The sequence below is a fragment of the Rhinolophus hipposideros genome (genome assembly GCF_964194185.1).
Source record: "Rhinolophus hipposideros genome assembly, chromosome: 23".
NCBI lineage: Eukaryota > Metazoa > Chordata > Mammalia > Chiroptera > Rhinolophidae > Rhinolophus > Rhinolophus hipposideros.
The window spans coordinates 39339478-39355063 of NC_138069.1; the positions used below are offsets into that span (position 1 = coordinate 39339478).

General features: G+C 51.6%; 1 protein-coding gene across 2 annotated transcripts in view; it reads left to right on the forward strand.

Moving 5' to 3' along the window:
- Positions 1–15374, forward strand: part of NEURL1B (neuralized E3 ubiquitin protein ligase 1B) — a 32877-nt gene extending 17503 nt beyond the window's left edge. The window contains exons 2-6 of one of the 2 annotated variants that reach the window (XM_081035959.1): positions 849–1394; positions 4674–5393; positions 6968–7093; positions 7463–7540; positions 15305–15374. In XM_081035959.1, coding sequence (XP_080892085.1) covers positions 849–1394; positions 4674–5393; positions 6968–7093; positions 7463–7540; positions 15305–15342 — 1508 coding nt within the window. In that variant the 3' untranslated portion in view covers positions 15343–15374. Of the gene's footprint in view, positions 1–848; positions 1395–4673; positions 5394–6967; positions 7094–7462; positions 12331–15304 lie in introns of those variants that run through there. The other variant, XM_081035958.1, reaches the window with a different exon arrangement.
- Positions 15375–15586: the final 212 nt, after the last annotated feature.

The following is a 15586-nucleotide window of genomic DNA, read 5'->3' on the forward strand; positions in this document are numbered from 1 at the left end:
AATCCTGAAAGGTATATGTTCTAGAAAAGTCACCTTGCTTATAAAGAATGCCTTTATTTTCTGTGGGTACAGGAGAGGGAAAGTCACAGAATTCTAGCTTGAGTCTGTTTGGAACCTCAGTATTATGATCATATTATTAGTTACCTATTAAGCACATTCTTGTGCCAGGCAGTATTCCAGAAATTTCATCCACATGATCTTTTAGCAGATATGTGAGTTAAGTAATGTCGCCATTTTCCAGGCAAGGAAATGGGCTAGAAGAGTGACATGGTCTCCTGCATGTCACCCAGCCAGGAAGGACGGGAGAGCTGGACTTCCAAGCTGCACTCTTGCTATTGCCTTTCATTCTATTCTATTGTCAGGGGATCCCGAAACTGCATTCTTTCTATTGCTTTTTCTGCCTTGCTTTTGAACAAAAATTGCACAGAGAAAAGCAGCCAAAGACACCCACTCTTCCCCCAAAATCCAAGGCCCCTGTTGCCTTTGGATGGACTCTGCAGCGCAAAGTGGCCCTTGGAAGAAGGTTTGGAAGGATTTGATAGGGGTGGAGAAGTCCGTTGAACCTAGCCTGGTTGTTGTAACAAGCTTGGCTGTATTGGTATGTCTGGGAGTGAAACAGCTCTGAACAGTGCTTCACCACACACGGCCTCAGTTTGCGCATCTGTGAAGTGGATACAGTGACTTCACGGTAGCAGCATTGGGCTAATTTCAGTGCCTGGAATCTTCTCAAGTTTATCAATTATGGGACTAATTAAAATGGAATGTAAAATAGAAATGATTATTAAAAGACGAATCGAGACCGCAGAGTTCCTGGGGGCCCTAATCCTCCTGCTTGTCTCTTCCTGCAGACTCGAGCCCGCAGGCGCGCCTCCTGGCCACGAGGCCGTGCTGCGGACCCGGCCCCGAGCGGCGCCCGATCCTGGGCGAAGCGCCGCGCTTCCACGCTCAGGCCAAGGGCAAGAACGTACGGCTGGACGGCCACTCGCGACGTGCCACGCGGCGCAACAGCTTCTGCAACGGGGTCACGTTCACGCAGCGGCCCATCCGGCTGTACGAGCAGGTGCGGCTGCGCTTGGTGGCGGTGCGTCCCGGGTGGAGCGGTGCGCTGCGCTTTGGCTTCACGGCGCATGACCCGTCGCTCATGAGCGCCCAGGACATCCCCAAGTACGCCTGCCCCGACCTGGTCACACGGCCCGGCTACTGGGCCAAGGCGCTACCTGAGAACCTGGCGCTGCGCGACACGGTGCTGGCCTACTGGGCGGATCGCCATGGCCGCGTCTTCTACAGTGTCAACGACGGTGAGCCCGTGCTCTTCCACTGCGGCGTGGCCGTGGGTGGCCCACTCTGGGCACTCATCGACGTCTATGGCATCACCGACGAGGTGCAGCTCCTCGGTAGGTCGTGGATTCCGCTACAAAGGGGCGGGGCGTCGCCCTGAGGACCAGGCAGTGGTTCTCTGTGTGCATGGGTGTATATTTCTTTCATACAAATGCGGAGTGCTCACTTTGTCGGGTGTTGTTCTAAGCATTTGATACATTTTAACTCATTTATTTCTCACAACTCGCCACCCCATTTTATAGATGAGAAAACTGAGGCACGAATTGGTTAGCTGACTTGCACTGCTAATCCAAAGCCTGATTGGAACCCACATGGACCCTGGTTGGGTCCAGGGTCCATGGTCTGGCCCAGATTCATTCATTTACTCCTTCACTCAGTTACTTGCTCACTCATTCTTTCATCCATTCCTTTGCTCATTCCTTCACTCCCTTGTCTATTTGCTCATTCACACACTTGTTCATTCATGTATTAATTCATTTGCTCACTCATTCATTTACTCCCACCTCCACTCCCTCCCTCAGCAGTCAAGCTTATGCCTTTATCCTTGAGTATCTACACTGTCAGGCACTGAGTATGGATATGTATCAGATCCAGGCCCACTGTTAAGGGGCTCAAGGTCCACCGGGGAGGCAGGCAGACAAGTGTGGCCCTGGCGCTAACAGAGACAGCCACTAAGGCTGAAATCCTGGTGGGGAAACTCATGGGAATAGGAGTCTGCTGCAATTATCTTGAGACTTTTTTTTAAAACGTTTTCTGTATTGAGGCATAATTCCCATAAAAGTAACCATTTTAAAGTATGCAATTCAGTGACATTCAGTTGGCAACCACCACCTCTGTCTAGTTCCAAAATATTTTAGTCACCCCATGGGGAAACCCAGACCCAGTAAGCTGTGAACCCCCTTTCTCTCCTACTCCCCACCCTCTGGCAACCCGACCTGCTTTGTGACCTTATTAGCTCTTGAACTCACAGGTTGCCCTTGAGCCAACCCAGCCTTGATTTCTGGGCTTGTGACAGGACAGCAGGTTTCTCAGGGATACAGCTTTCCATGTCATTTACCTGCTATGAATGCACTGACCTCAGGTTTGAATTTTGGCAGTTTTATACACCTGTCCAGAACCCCAGAAAGCTCCCACTTCTGAGTCAGCCTTTGTCCCCACCAGGCAGCCACTGTTCAGATTTTTCACCATGGAAAATACCACGTCTTCCCTCAGGTTATGGGCAAACATCCTCTAAGGCAAGACATACACACTCAGATGCCCACAGGGTCCCAGCAAGTGGCTGAGATGGGTGAAGAGGGCCAGCTCAGGCCATGGGGAGGGAGAGCAGGTATCTTCAACAAAAGGGCAAGCTTTAACTGGTGGTTGCCATGCCAAAATTCAGGCCTCCTGATTTACCAAGAGAGGCTATAAATCCAGTTTAAGTTAAATTTCCTGATGCATAAGTATTGGCGACTAATTCAAAAAATTTTTTAAAGACCAAGTGGTGGTTTATTCAACAAACAAATGGAAGTGGGGAAAAGAGGTAATGAGACAACCTACAGCTTAAAAGAGACCAATGACAAGTGAACTTTATTTGGATATTTACTCAAATAAACTTGGAGGAAAGCGTATTCTCACATACATGACAGTTAAGGCCTTAATTTTTAGAGACTCACTAAAATGATTTTCAGATGAAGTGGCATGTCTAGGATTTGCTTCAAAATATAGGAGGGAGAGTTGGTGGAGGTTTCAATGAAAGGATTGGCCATGAATTGATAATTGTTGAATCTGGATAAGCGGCATTATTTGCATAGGTTTCCTTTTCAAAATAGATAAAGAAAAAACAGCAGGAGACCAACCAAACAGGCCTGTGAGCCAGGGTCAGAACCTGGAAGGCCAGTTTACAAAGTGTGCCCTGTATGGAGGGGGTGAGGGTGCGGAGTAACGTATCAGGCTGTCACCAGGGCCTAGGGCAGGCTTTTTGAAAAAGCATGTTTGTTATTATGACGTAATTTTATATTTGGAAAACTGAAGGGGAAGAAATATTTTATTCCATGATATAAATTACAGAATAGTAACACTTAACAAAATCTTAGCTAGAGGGATCTGGTTTTAAAAGTTTGAGAAACACATTCTCTTGCTTTGTTTACTTACTAGGGTTAACAAGAATATTTTTATCACTTAAAAAAAAAACTTCAAAATACTTTAGTGATTGTTTCTTTTCTTTCCGATTTCTTACGAGTGGCAGTCTCTGCTAGAGACCTCCTTCCTTCATTCTCCATCCAACAAACTACATAATAATGAGGACTATTTGCCAAGCCCTCTGCTAATCCCGGAGGACGTGATGAACGTACTGGCACAGACCCTGCCCTCCCGGGACTCACCTTCTAGCTGGGGAGACAATTAACTAGGCATCGCCCCAAGTTACCGGAATGATACATACTACTTCTGTTTTGCTGTTTTACTTAACATGTAGTATCAACAACATTTTTTTCGTATCACTGAAAATTGAAAAAATATTTTCACAACTGTGACTTTTTCAACAACTGCGTTAGTTTCTTGTTTCCAGAGTGAGGCCCTGTCGTATAGAAGTCGTGTCCACGCAGTGGGTCCCTCCCGGGCACTGTGCCCTCTGCTGCCCTTTCCAAGTCGGCACGTGGGGCGTCGGGACTCCGGGGCCTACAGCTGCTCGTCCCGGCGCTGCCACTTAGTTGCCGCGGGACCTCGGTCACGGTCGCCTCGGTGCCTCAGCACCCTTATTTGCTAAACGGCAGGTTATAACCACACACACCTCCCGGGCTGCGTGAGGACTAAAGAACCCGTGAAAGGAGCTTAAAATAGTGCTCGTTACATAAGGCCACCAAGAGGGCACAAGTGTCCGCTCTTTTCCTGGGAGCTTTGTGTTCTGGTTGGGGAGGCAAACGAAGGTTTGCAAAGGCCCTTTACATTTTCAAAAACATTAGCACCTCTGAGGGAAGGCAGGAGGGAGGAGGAAAGGACCGAGAAAGAGGGAAGAAGGGAGGGAAAAAGGGCAGGAGAGAAGAAGCGGAGGGACACGGAAGCGGGGATGGCAGGAGGGCGGCAGGAGGGGCCTCACCCGCCCGGCCCACGGATGAGTGTGTTTGGGAAACTGAGGGTTCTGCTTAATCCGGTTATGTGCGCTGTGGTTCTTCACTACCTTCGCGACAGAACCGGAAACAGGACGGGGAGCGGCGGGGGCGGGGGCGGCGGCCGCCTGGGGCGCGGGGAGGTCCCGTGCGGGGCGAAGCAGCGGGGACGCGGCGGGGACGCGGGGCGCGGGGCAGGTTCCGGGCCGGCCGCGCCCTCACCGCCCCCCCGCCCCCCTGTCCCGGCAGAGAGCGCCTTCGCCGACACGCTGCCGCCCGCGCGGCTCAGCCAGGCCCGCTTCAGCGCCTGCCCGCCGCCCAGCAGCCTCGACGCGGCCAACTTCGACAACAACGAGCTGGAGAACAACCAGGTGGTGGCCAAGCTGGGCCACCTGGCGCTGGGCCGCGCGCCGGGCCCGCCCCCCGCCGACGCCTCGGTCTCCGCCATCCCGTGCGGGCCCCGCGAGCGCCCCCGGCCTGCGTCCTCGCCCGCGCTGCTCGAGGCCGACCTGCGCTTCCACGCCACGCGCGGGCCCGACGTGAGCCTGTCGACCGACCGCAAGGTGGCCTGCGCGCCGCGGCCCGACGGCGGCCGCACGCTGGTCTTCTCCGAGCGCCCCCTGCGGCCTGGCGAGAGCCTCTTCGTGGAAGTGGGCCGCCCGGGGCTGGCGGCGCCCGGCGCGCTGGCCTTCGGCATCACGTCGTGCGACCCGGGCGGGCTCCGGCCGGCCGAGCTGCCCGCCGACCCCGACGCGCTGCTCGACCGCAAAGAGTACTGGGTGGTGGCCCGCGCCGGGCCCGTGCCGAGCGGCGGGGACGCACTCAGCTTCACGCTGCGGCCCGGCGGCGACGTGCTCCTGGGCGTCAACGGGCGCTCGCGCGGCCGCCTGCTGTGCGTCGACACCACGCAGGCGCTCTGGGCCTTCTTCGCCGTGCGCGGCGGCGCCGCCGGCCAGCTGCGCCTCCTCGGTGAGTCCCCAGACCGCGCGTGCGCGGAGCCCGTGCGCGTGCCCTGCGCGTGCGCGTGCCCGTGCGCGTGCGCGTGCCCGTGCGCGGGGCCCGCCCCGGGAGCCCGCGCTGAAACCCGGCCAGCGTTTTCCAAACTTGAGCGCGCATCGCAACCCCCCGCCTCCACCTGGACTTTCCTGTTCAGTGGGGGTGGCCCCTGAGATGGTGCCTTTTCAGCGCGTGCCCCGGGGATACCCAGGTGGCAGCTCCCTGGACCACTCTTTGGCCACACGGCCCTAGTACCCGGGGTGTCAGGACCTGGCAGGCTTTATTTAGGCAGTCGGTGAAGGGTGGGTGCAATTTTTGTTTTCAGTGTTACTATTTTTTTTTACATGTCATACATATTAAGTGTAAGAAAAAGTACCTACAGCTACACTTAAACGAGGAAAGAAGGAGAACACCGTGCACAGAAAATGGAATGGAGGCTTGAGCCATCTTATCTTGAGATGCACCTGCCTTCATTCGTGCCACGAATGATCACGCAGCCCACCGGCCGTGGGCCAGGCCCAGGGCTGCAGGACGGGGCCGGGGAGGGGCAGGACACAGACCCCCCAATGAGAGCTGCACTGGGAGATGTTTCACAGGGCACCGGGGCTGTTCTCCCGCTTGGTGGGAAGGGTGTGGTGGTCGGGGAAGGTGGCCAGAGAGCACAGCGCCATTTGCATGGTTCAGGAAGTAAAGTCCGAGTGACGACAGAAACGATGAACGTTTCACGTTACCTCCTTCAGTTTTGTCCTGATGACCCTATGAGACCGTTACCAGGATCCCATCTCCAGGTAACGAAGCACAGAGAGAGGAAACGACTGTCCCAGTCACACAGCGGATCAGCTGTGAAGACGTTGGGCAAATCACAGATCTCCTCTGAGCCTCAGTTTCCTTCTGTGTAGAAAAGGAGTAATTACCTACCGCAGTAATTACCTGAGGCCGAAATGATGCGGTGCACACAGTGCTTTCAGCAGGTGCCTGCCACCTCCAGCATGTTTAATATGTAGTGACGATAACAGCAGTAATGGTTAGATCTACGTGTGGGAAGAATGTCATCAGGATCCCATCTCTTTCCATGTCGAAGCTCACTTTCCTCTGTGTTGGTTTCACTCTCAGGCAGGCCCTACAGTGTTGGGCTCACCTCCCAAGGGAATGAGCCCCGTCTTTCCCCCCAGTTTGAGCGAAAGCTCTAGTGAAGGCCTGGCTGGCCTTCATCGGGTCACGTGGTGGCCTTCCCCGAATCACCATTGAGGCCACAGGGTGGAAGTCATTGGCCTGGCCTGGATGGTGTGAATGAGGGAGAAGCAGTGTTCCAAAACAAAACCCTAGTTCTGTTTCCGAAATACATGGGGATGGAGGCTGGGCAGGCCAAGAACAGCTGTCCACCACGCATGTACGATTCCATCAGTCCTTAGCAGAGCCCTGTGATTCCCTGGCTCTTATCCTCTCATGGGACAGACAGGGAGTCTGACGTGCGACACGGGAGAGCCAGGGGCTAGCAGAGCAGCGCTCACCTCCCACTGCCCCTGATGGAGTCTCTTTGGTCTCAGGCACCCTGCAGTCCAGCCCTGCGACCACATCACCATCAGGGTCCCTCAGCGGCTCCCAGGATGACAGCGATTCTGATATGGCCTTCAGTGTCAACCAGTCGTCTTCAGCCTCCGAGTCATCCCTGGGTAAGGAAATGCAAACCCTGGGTGGGCAGGGACTGACAGCTGGCCTGGCTCCTTTGGCTGTGTCAGTGCCTTCCCAGGCCTATGCAGAGTGGCCTCCTTTCCCTGCTGAGTCCTCTCCTTCCTCAGCTGTGCATTCATTTGGAGGGAGGAGAAACATCTAGATATGGCATCCCAAAGGGCGAAAATGGTGCTTGATGCTTGGGGTAGGAGGGTAGCAAAAAGGGCAAAACCCAGAAGAAAATTCAAAATCGGTGTCTCCCAAAGTTGTTTCCCCACGGTTCTACCATGGACGCTCTGTCTTGGGGTGCCCCAGCAGAGCTCACCTGAGAACCACTTATTCAGGGCTGGTCCTGTTCTTCCTTTCTACAGTGACGGCCCCCAGCTCCCCACTGAGCCCCCCGGTGTCCCCCATGTTTTCCCCACCGGAGCCGGCAGGCAGCAAGAACGGTGAGTGCACAGTGTGCTTCGATGGAGAAGTGGACACAGTCATCTACACGTGTGGACATATGTGCCTGTGCCACAGCTGTGGCCTGCGGCTCAAGAGGCAGGCCCGGGCCTGCTGCCCCATCTGCCGGCGGCCCATCAAAGATGTCATTAAGATCTATAGGCCATAGCCTGGCCCACTGATGGGCCCCGGCCAGATCAAGGTCACCTTTCTGAAACCAACCTGGGCTCGGCAACCACCGTAGCCACCAGAGAGTCCAAGGGCAGCAGCCATCTCATCTGCCACTCTCCAGTGGTGGGCAAGGCGTGACAGTCATGGAAACAAGGCCCCCTGGGGGCTGATCCCAGCGCGGATTGCTTCTGGCTCAAAAGCCCTTGCCCCCAAAAGGCTGTCCTAAGAGCAAGCTCAGGAACTGCTTGGCAGACTGCCCATCCTCGGTGACCCCTTGGCTGGGAAAGAGCGTCCTCTGTGCAATGCTTTTTGCTGGGGGTGGGTTGAGTTGTTTGTGTTTGTGTGTGTGAGAGAGAAGAGGGAGGGGAGGGAGGGGAACCAAGAAGGGAGAGGGCATGTGTGACAGAAAGAGAGAGAATGCATCGGTATTTATCCAGGGATCCTGGCTCTAGGAGGTTATTTAACACTTAAGGAATATGCGATCCGGAGCCCAGCATGACTAGAAATTGTTCACTTTCTGGGGCTGTGATGTCAGCTGGTTTTGAATGTATGAAGCCTGCATCTAAACAGAACTCCCTGGGGAGGTATAGAAAAAACAGTCAGATTTTTTAAGAGGAGAAAAAAATAGCTCATTGTTTACAGCTCCAAAGCAGCAACTCCTTGGGGTAGGTGGGAGGAGAACATAAAAGAACAATTTGCCTCTTTGGTTTTTAACTCTGTCCTGGAGAGTGTTGATGGGTGCTGCAGCCAGCAGAGAGCTCTGGGCAGTGTCGTCCCAGAAGCCTTTTCACCCCTTCACCCCCCAGACAGCCTAATAATAAGCACACTGCACTTGACTCTGTCCTTAGATGCTTTTAATCTATACCTACCATGTCCAAGGAGACTAACCACGGGTTCTCTTTTCCTGGGTGAGGGAAGGAAGCCTAGAGGGAGGTCACTTCCCTGGAGCTGCAAAGGCCACCGCAAGGCAAGGCGCAGACAACTCCTGTTGTAACACCGGGCGTGTGAGCGTCCTCAGGGCAACCTGTGGGCAAACTAGGAGGAACCAGAGCTTTGCAACCCATCTTTCCTCTGATTCTAAGCTTATCTTCCCCTGCTGATTAGTAAGATGTTAACTGATCATTAGGAGGTTAACAAATAACAGACATGAACTGAAAATGCCGACACAGGGACTTTCCCCCTTCCCAGGGCTATTTGCTAGACATTTCATGGGACCCTGACCCTACCCCCACACCTTCCCCTGCCTAGGCCCATCTCTGCAGACTCCCAGACCCTCACCTGCTCCTCCTTTCTTGCCCCAGTTCTGGTACCCACATCTGCCCTGTCTTGTGCTGTGCCTTTAGGGAAGTCCCTGGGCAGGGGGGACTTCTCTGTTTCTCCATTCCCAGTCTATCCAAAAGGAAGCCTAGCACCTGCCCCTTCCAGAGCTCTCGGGGGGACCACCACAATACTCTAAAAGGCCTGAGACAGCTTGCAAAGAGCAGGTGTCATTTTTATTACAATTCCTAATCTGTTCATCTGCTGAGAGAGACAGGCAAAGGAGAACATTCAGGGTTTATGAATTCATATAATGAATGTTTGCAGGGTGTCTGGGGCCCAGAGCCCAGCCGGGCCGAGCCCTCGTCAGATCAAGTCCCATGAGACCAGCCAGTTGTGCCCTTGTGATGCCCCAGGTCTTAAACTACTTGCTGCTTCTCTGTCTGGAAGTGGTCAGTTTTCTGATCTCAACTTTAGAACCCCTACTCTTGCCCCTGCAAGAAACCCTAGTTGGTTCTTTTCCCTAGTGAATTTGGGAAACATGCCCACATTTTAATTTTGCAGTAGAATCTTTGAGGGGAGTTCCTGGAACCCCAGCATCTGCCAAGATAAGAGTTTGAGAATCTAGGCAAGCACTTGATACCTCGCTGAATTTGGTCAGTGGGATCCTTCCATTTCCCCATGTGCTGGATGTGGGCAGAGGCCCTGTGTAAGGATTTGTCGCCCCCCAGGACTGTGGTTCCCCAGGCAAGTCCCCCTGACTGGCCTGAGCCAGTCACAACAAGCTCTGGTCGTCTCAGTGGCCTGGGAGAGCCAGCTCCTCTCTCCTGCCACTGGCCCTTCCTGACTGCCCCCTTGGCGTCCAGCCTGGGTAGTGTACAGACAGCACCAGGAAACCAGTGGCTAAGGGCCTGGACCCAGGGTGGACCAGACCATGCTCCCAGTGACCTGTTACCTGGACAAAAGGAGCTGGTGGCCTGTTCGACTTGCTCTGCAGCTGCTATAAATAGCCTCCCTGTGTCAAAGAGGAATTAAGGGGGTGTTTATCTCCTAAAAACCAGACATTTCCTGATGCTGTAAACTGACTTACTCAGTGCTGCATTGGAGCCGCTCACATGGCCTTCTATGTTCTGTCGCGAGTCCGGGGCAGGGGGAATCGGAAAGGGAACCACTCTTTCATTTCCCACACTGTGTGCCCCGGCACTGGGCTAGGGAGCTGTCTCCACACATTGATCCTGGGAGCAGGTCTTATTACCACATGGAGTCATGTCTAAGACACCACCGATATTTGGTGTACCGTTAAGGAAAGAACACTGCCAATTTTAACTGTCAGATGCCATAACTATATAATTCATTCCAATCAGAGATGTCGAAATGTGAAAAAAAACTGTTGCTTAGAATCCATGAAATGTGGTTTTATCTCCATTAGGCAGGCAAGAGAACTGAGGTCCTGAGAGTGAAATGTCGTAGGATCCCAGAGCAGGAATTGGCAGGCTAGGATTCAAACCCAGGAGTGTGAAGAGCGTGAGTGCTCTTCACTGCGTGGCCTGAGTTCCAGAAAGCCTGAGCTTGCCTGACTTTTATTCCTTGACACTCATTTGAGCTGCACCTGGAAAGAGACTGGGCACCTGTGCCTGTGTGGAGGGTCCCAGCCCCAGGCTGGGGCCCCTGTGCCACCCACACGCTGGAAGGACAAGTGTCCTTCCTTTTAGTCTCATCTGCCCCCCACCCACCTCATCCCCGTGGAGCTGAGCTATGTGAGAGCTTGTGTCCAAACCAAGGGCCTCCTGTTCCCCGGGGGCACCCATGTGGGACAGCTTCAGGGAGGGGCCGGAGACCTTGTCCCACCATCTTCCTGGGCCTCGTGACCACCTCCCCCTCAAGCAGGGCCCCCAGGGCTGGGACGGGGGAAGGGGGGCAGGGGAGGCCCCATGTTGTACATGTTCCTTTTGAATCGTCAAAAAAATTGTGCTTATTCCAAATCAAAACAAGCTCCTTTTCCTAGTCCACTCCTAGAACTGGGAATCTTCTGGGATTTAGTTTCCCCGGGACAGCTGCTTCCCTAAATACAGCATTACTTTTTCAGCCATTGAACACCCACTACTCAGCATGGCCTGTGTTCTGGACACAGGTTTGGGAACTGGGACTAATGACGCAGCCCTCAGGGAGCTCGTGGTCCAGAGCAGGAGATGGACAGATTTGTAAACTTTGATATGATCCCTCTTGTGTCGGGTTCTGTGTTCTACGTAGTAGGTACTCATTAAAGATTTGCTGAATAAATCAGAAATCCAGTTATAAGTGTTCAGAGGTCTGATAAAACACATGCACACAGTCATTCAGCAAACGTCTGCTGAGTGCCTACCAGGTGTGGGATGCTGAGAGGAGAGGGCCCTAGGTCTGACTTCAGATGGAGAGACAATGAGAGGGTAATGAGACAGTAGGGGCAGAATCCACTGGCCCTTCTTGGCCATTCTGTTGCTCCAAGGGCATGTGTCTTGGTGAGGGCCCAATGACTGCTTTCCAGACCCAGAGTGTCCTGCATGCTTCGAAAAGCCTGCTGTGCATTAGAAATGCCAGGCACCTCGCAGTAGGTGAGCTGCTGCCAAACAGCCTTGGGCAAAATCCCCAAAGTCCCCACCAATTGATGACAATTCTCAGGTCCTCCCAGAAAGATGTGGGGCGAGAGCTACCTACTACTTTCAGGCTGGAAATCAATTCCCAAGTCCCTGGAGAATCCCCAGCAAGTTCCGGTTGAGAAGGGGATTATGCAAAGTCTTGGAGACTGAGAGGCAGAAACCTACCACTGCTAGATCCCATCTCTGCCGCAGTTCCAGCAAAGGGACACTGGCTCAGGGACACATGGTCACCTGGCATTTCTCGGTATTTGTCTCACTATCTTTTCCAAGTCCCTACTGAAATGACTTGTGCAACAATGTCTGTGCCTTATGAAAGTGTCTGTGCACTTTTTATCCTTTTTAAAAGCAACTTTCAAAAGTGGGCAGGGGACTAGCATACATTGTAGTGTTCGAGAAATTGTGATAATCACTGAAATCCTTCTGCATTATGTTTTTGATGGACTGATGAAGTATCTGTCCCCCACCCCTCACTACCTGTGTACAGACCTTTTTAAAAATGTCTCTTACTTTTCTTACTTTTCTGATTCAATACTGTGACCTCTCCAATACAGTCTAATCTTTGGGGATCTGTAATAAAGGTTTTGAAACTTGGGGCAAATGGGTTGGGAAGGGTTTGCACTGGTCTTGTGTGTTGTGCTTTTATGTGTTGTGTGTTTTGAGTTTTGTCTGTTTTTATCTGTTTTATATTACATAATTTTCCTGTTTGAAAACAAATACAACTTTGGCTTGGTAAGAAAGAAAGTCTCTTCAAAGCTCATTTTTTAAAATCACAATTATATACACAGTTGGAGAGTGGAGGTGAGGGATACAAATCATTGCCAACCTTAAGGAAACAATTTGCAGAATGTCTATAGAGCCCTGACAATGTTTGATCCTTTTGCCAAGTAACTACTGTGAAAATATGACGAGGAAATAATTCTAATCAAATAATTCTAATTCTAATCAAAGGGTAAGCTCTATGTAATGATGTTCATTGCAGCATTATTTTGCCTTTCGGTAAGAAAAACTATAAGCAACCCTCATGTCCAACAACCAGGGTGTTCTTGCCAGAACTCTTGGTTATAAGTGACAGAAACCCAACTCGCACTGGCTTAAGGGGATTAAAAAGCTCAGGAATCAGAAGTCCAGTAGCAGAACCCAAGAACCCACTTCAGGTGCAACTGGACCCAGAATTTGAAATGCTGTAACAGGACTTGGTCTCTCCCCCTCTCCCTCTGCCCTCCTTTGTTCCAGCGTCATTCCCAGGCAGGTTCTCAAGACATCCAGCTGCGGGCCCATGTTACATCCTGCCATTCAGCAATCCCTGTGTGGACCAACCTGGATCGCGTGCCCTATCCTGAACCAGTCACGGAGGCCAGAGAGATAGGGGGCTCTGATTGGTCAGACCCAAGGACGTGCTCTCCCTTAGCTCCACTAAGGAAGCTCCACCCAATAGCTTCCCTAGTGGAACTGAAAGTGGGGAATGACAGTCCTCAGGAGAAATTAGAGCAATGAAAGAGTGCTGGGCAGGCGAAAACAACAGGCATCTCTCTAAGAAAGGCTCAGTAAACGGTGATACAGAGAGAGACCTGGTTAATAGCATGGGCTGTGAAGCCAGACAGCCTGGGCCCCACCACGACGCCGGCGAGAAACTAAACTTCTTTGAGCCTCAGTTTCCTCATCTGCAAAGCCAGAAGAACGAGAGCTGATGTTAGGATGGGTGTGAGCATTATTGAGACACGCGAGTGACGTGCACTCAGCAGAGTTCATGACACAGGAATATCTTTATGTTAAAATATGGTGGGAACATGAAGATAGGAAACTCCATACACTCTGATCTCATGGATGTGAAAAGGAAGGAAAAGAAAAACCAACAGCCAAAAACCTGACCGTGCATTGAAACGACCAACAGAAAACAAGCAAAACAGCGCCTGGGGCTGGGGCTGGGTGATGGTGTTACTGGTGACGTTTTCCCCTGTGTTTTCCAAATTTTCTATAATGACCGGTTATTACTGTTAATGTAAACTTGTTACTTGGAAAAATTATCTCCCTTCTCTGCAAAAACCACGGAGAACGGCTGGCCCTTGCTGGAATTCGTCAGGAATTCCCAGGCTGATTGTCTGAGTTTGAGATCCAAATTTAGTCACGGTCGAGATAAGGGCCTGCAAGTTTCTAGTAGAGGCCAGGCCAGGCTGACCAATTTGGGCTTGCTCCAGGCCAGGCTTGAGGGCCCAGATTTCTGGGGTGGAGACTTGCAGTGGCATCAGGAATAGTGGGGAAAGGAAGAAGGTAAAGCAAGTGCACAGGCCTGTCCCTCCTGGCTTGTGAGGACAGCCTGGCTTGCTGACACTGTTTTAGGAGCAGTGGGGTAAGAGACGTGAATATTCACCAAGCAGAAGAAACCCCGATTCTCACACATTCTCTGAATGAATGTTCACAATAATGTTTGTCTCCTCATTTTACAGGTGAGAGAACCAGGGTCCCTCCAAGGTAGAAGCAGGACTGAATCCCAGGTGTGCCTGCTCCAGAGTTAAGGGAAAATCTTGTACCTTTCCTCTAGGTCTCGGGCAGAGACTTCCCAGAACCCAGGCTCCTTTCTCCCTTCCTAGGCGTCCTTCCTATGATATCACCCACTTATACTGGGTTAAGGGTCATTTTCATAGGTGTCATCTAATAATTAAGACTTATTTTTTTTAAATAAAGGTTGGTGGGGGGTGGCATGTTAATCTAGGCTCTTTGGGTTCTAAAAGAACGAAACCCAACTTAAGAAAAATCTAACTTAAGAAATAACTCACACAATTCAGCGTGTCAGTTCTGGATTCAGGAATGGCTGGACCCAACTGTTAAAATGTGTCATTGGGTATCTCTCGCTCTCTCAGTTCTGCTTTCCTCTGGGTTGACAGACTCTCAGGCCGGCTTTCCCTGTGTGGTGACCAAGATGGCCTCTAGTGGCTCCTAACTTATGCCAGCTAAATAACCCTTTTAAAAAGTTTCAGGAAAAGTCCCAGGGCTGTCTTTCCTTTGACTCCTTGGATCAAAAGCCAAGTCCCTGAACTAGTCTTGGTGACATGCTCATACCTGATACAGAACCAAGTATGACATGGCTCTTGCCCTCAAGAAACAACCAATCTGAGGTGGAAGGCAGACCCATTAAACAGACATGTTCAGACCAGTGCAGTTCTAAGGCTGCTGGGACAGATAAAATTCAAGGTATAAAGGCTCTGGATCATTTAGTGATGTCATTTAGGGATTGTTCTTTCTCCTTGGTGTTCAGGCGCTTACTCTTGCCTGGGCCATGCTCCTGGTCATACTATATTTCTCCTCTAATGTTTCACTCTCCAGAGCCTGTACCCTGACCCCCACCACCCCTGACCCCCACCACCCCTGCCAGCTGAAGTGTAGCCTCGAGCTTTACCATTGTCTGTGTATGGGGACCTCTTGTCATCATTCCTCGTGTTCCTGCAAGACAAATACTCCTCCACAAAAATAGTGGTAACAACCGATCATTTAATCATTTAATGGCCGCTTACTATGTGCTAAGGGCACCCATTACATCATTGAATCCTCACAATAGCTCTTTGAGGTATAATAGTTTCCATCGTGACTTTCATTTTCTAGGACAGAAAACCAAGACTCAGAGACATTAAATAACTTTATCCCACTCTGTATGGCCTCTCCACGACAAAAGGATTTCTTCTCTTTCTTTTTGTAATTATTTTCCAGGATTTAGACCCAGTGGTTTTTATGGGCCTGGAACATAGACACTTGTGATTTCATTGACCCCACAAACAGCCCATGAGGTAGGTATTATCCTCCCATTTTAAAGTTAAGGGAAGAGACTCTCAGAAGGGCAGTGATCTGCCCTGAATCACACAGCTTGTGAGCTGCAGAACCCAGATCTGAACCAGGGCTGACTCTTTCCTCAGCATCACAGCTTGTCTGTGGGTAAATTATCAGAAAGAGGAGGAGAAAGGAGAAGGAAGAGGGGAGGTGGGACGGGGAGGG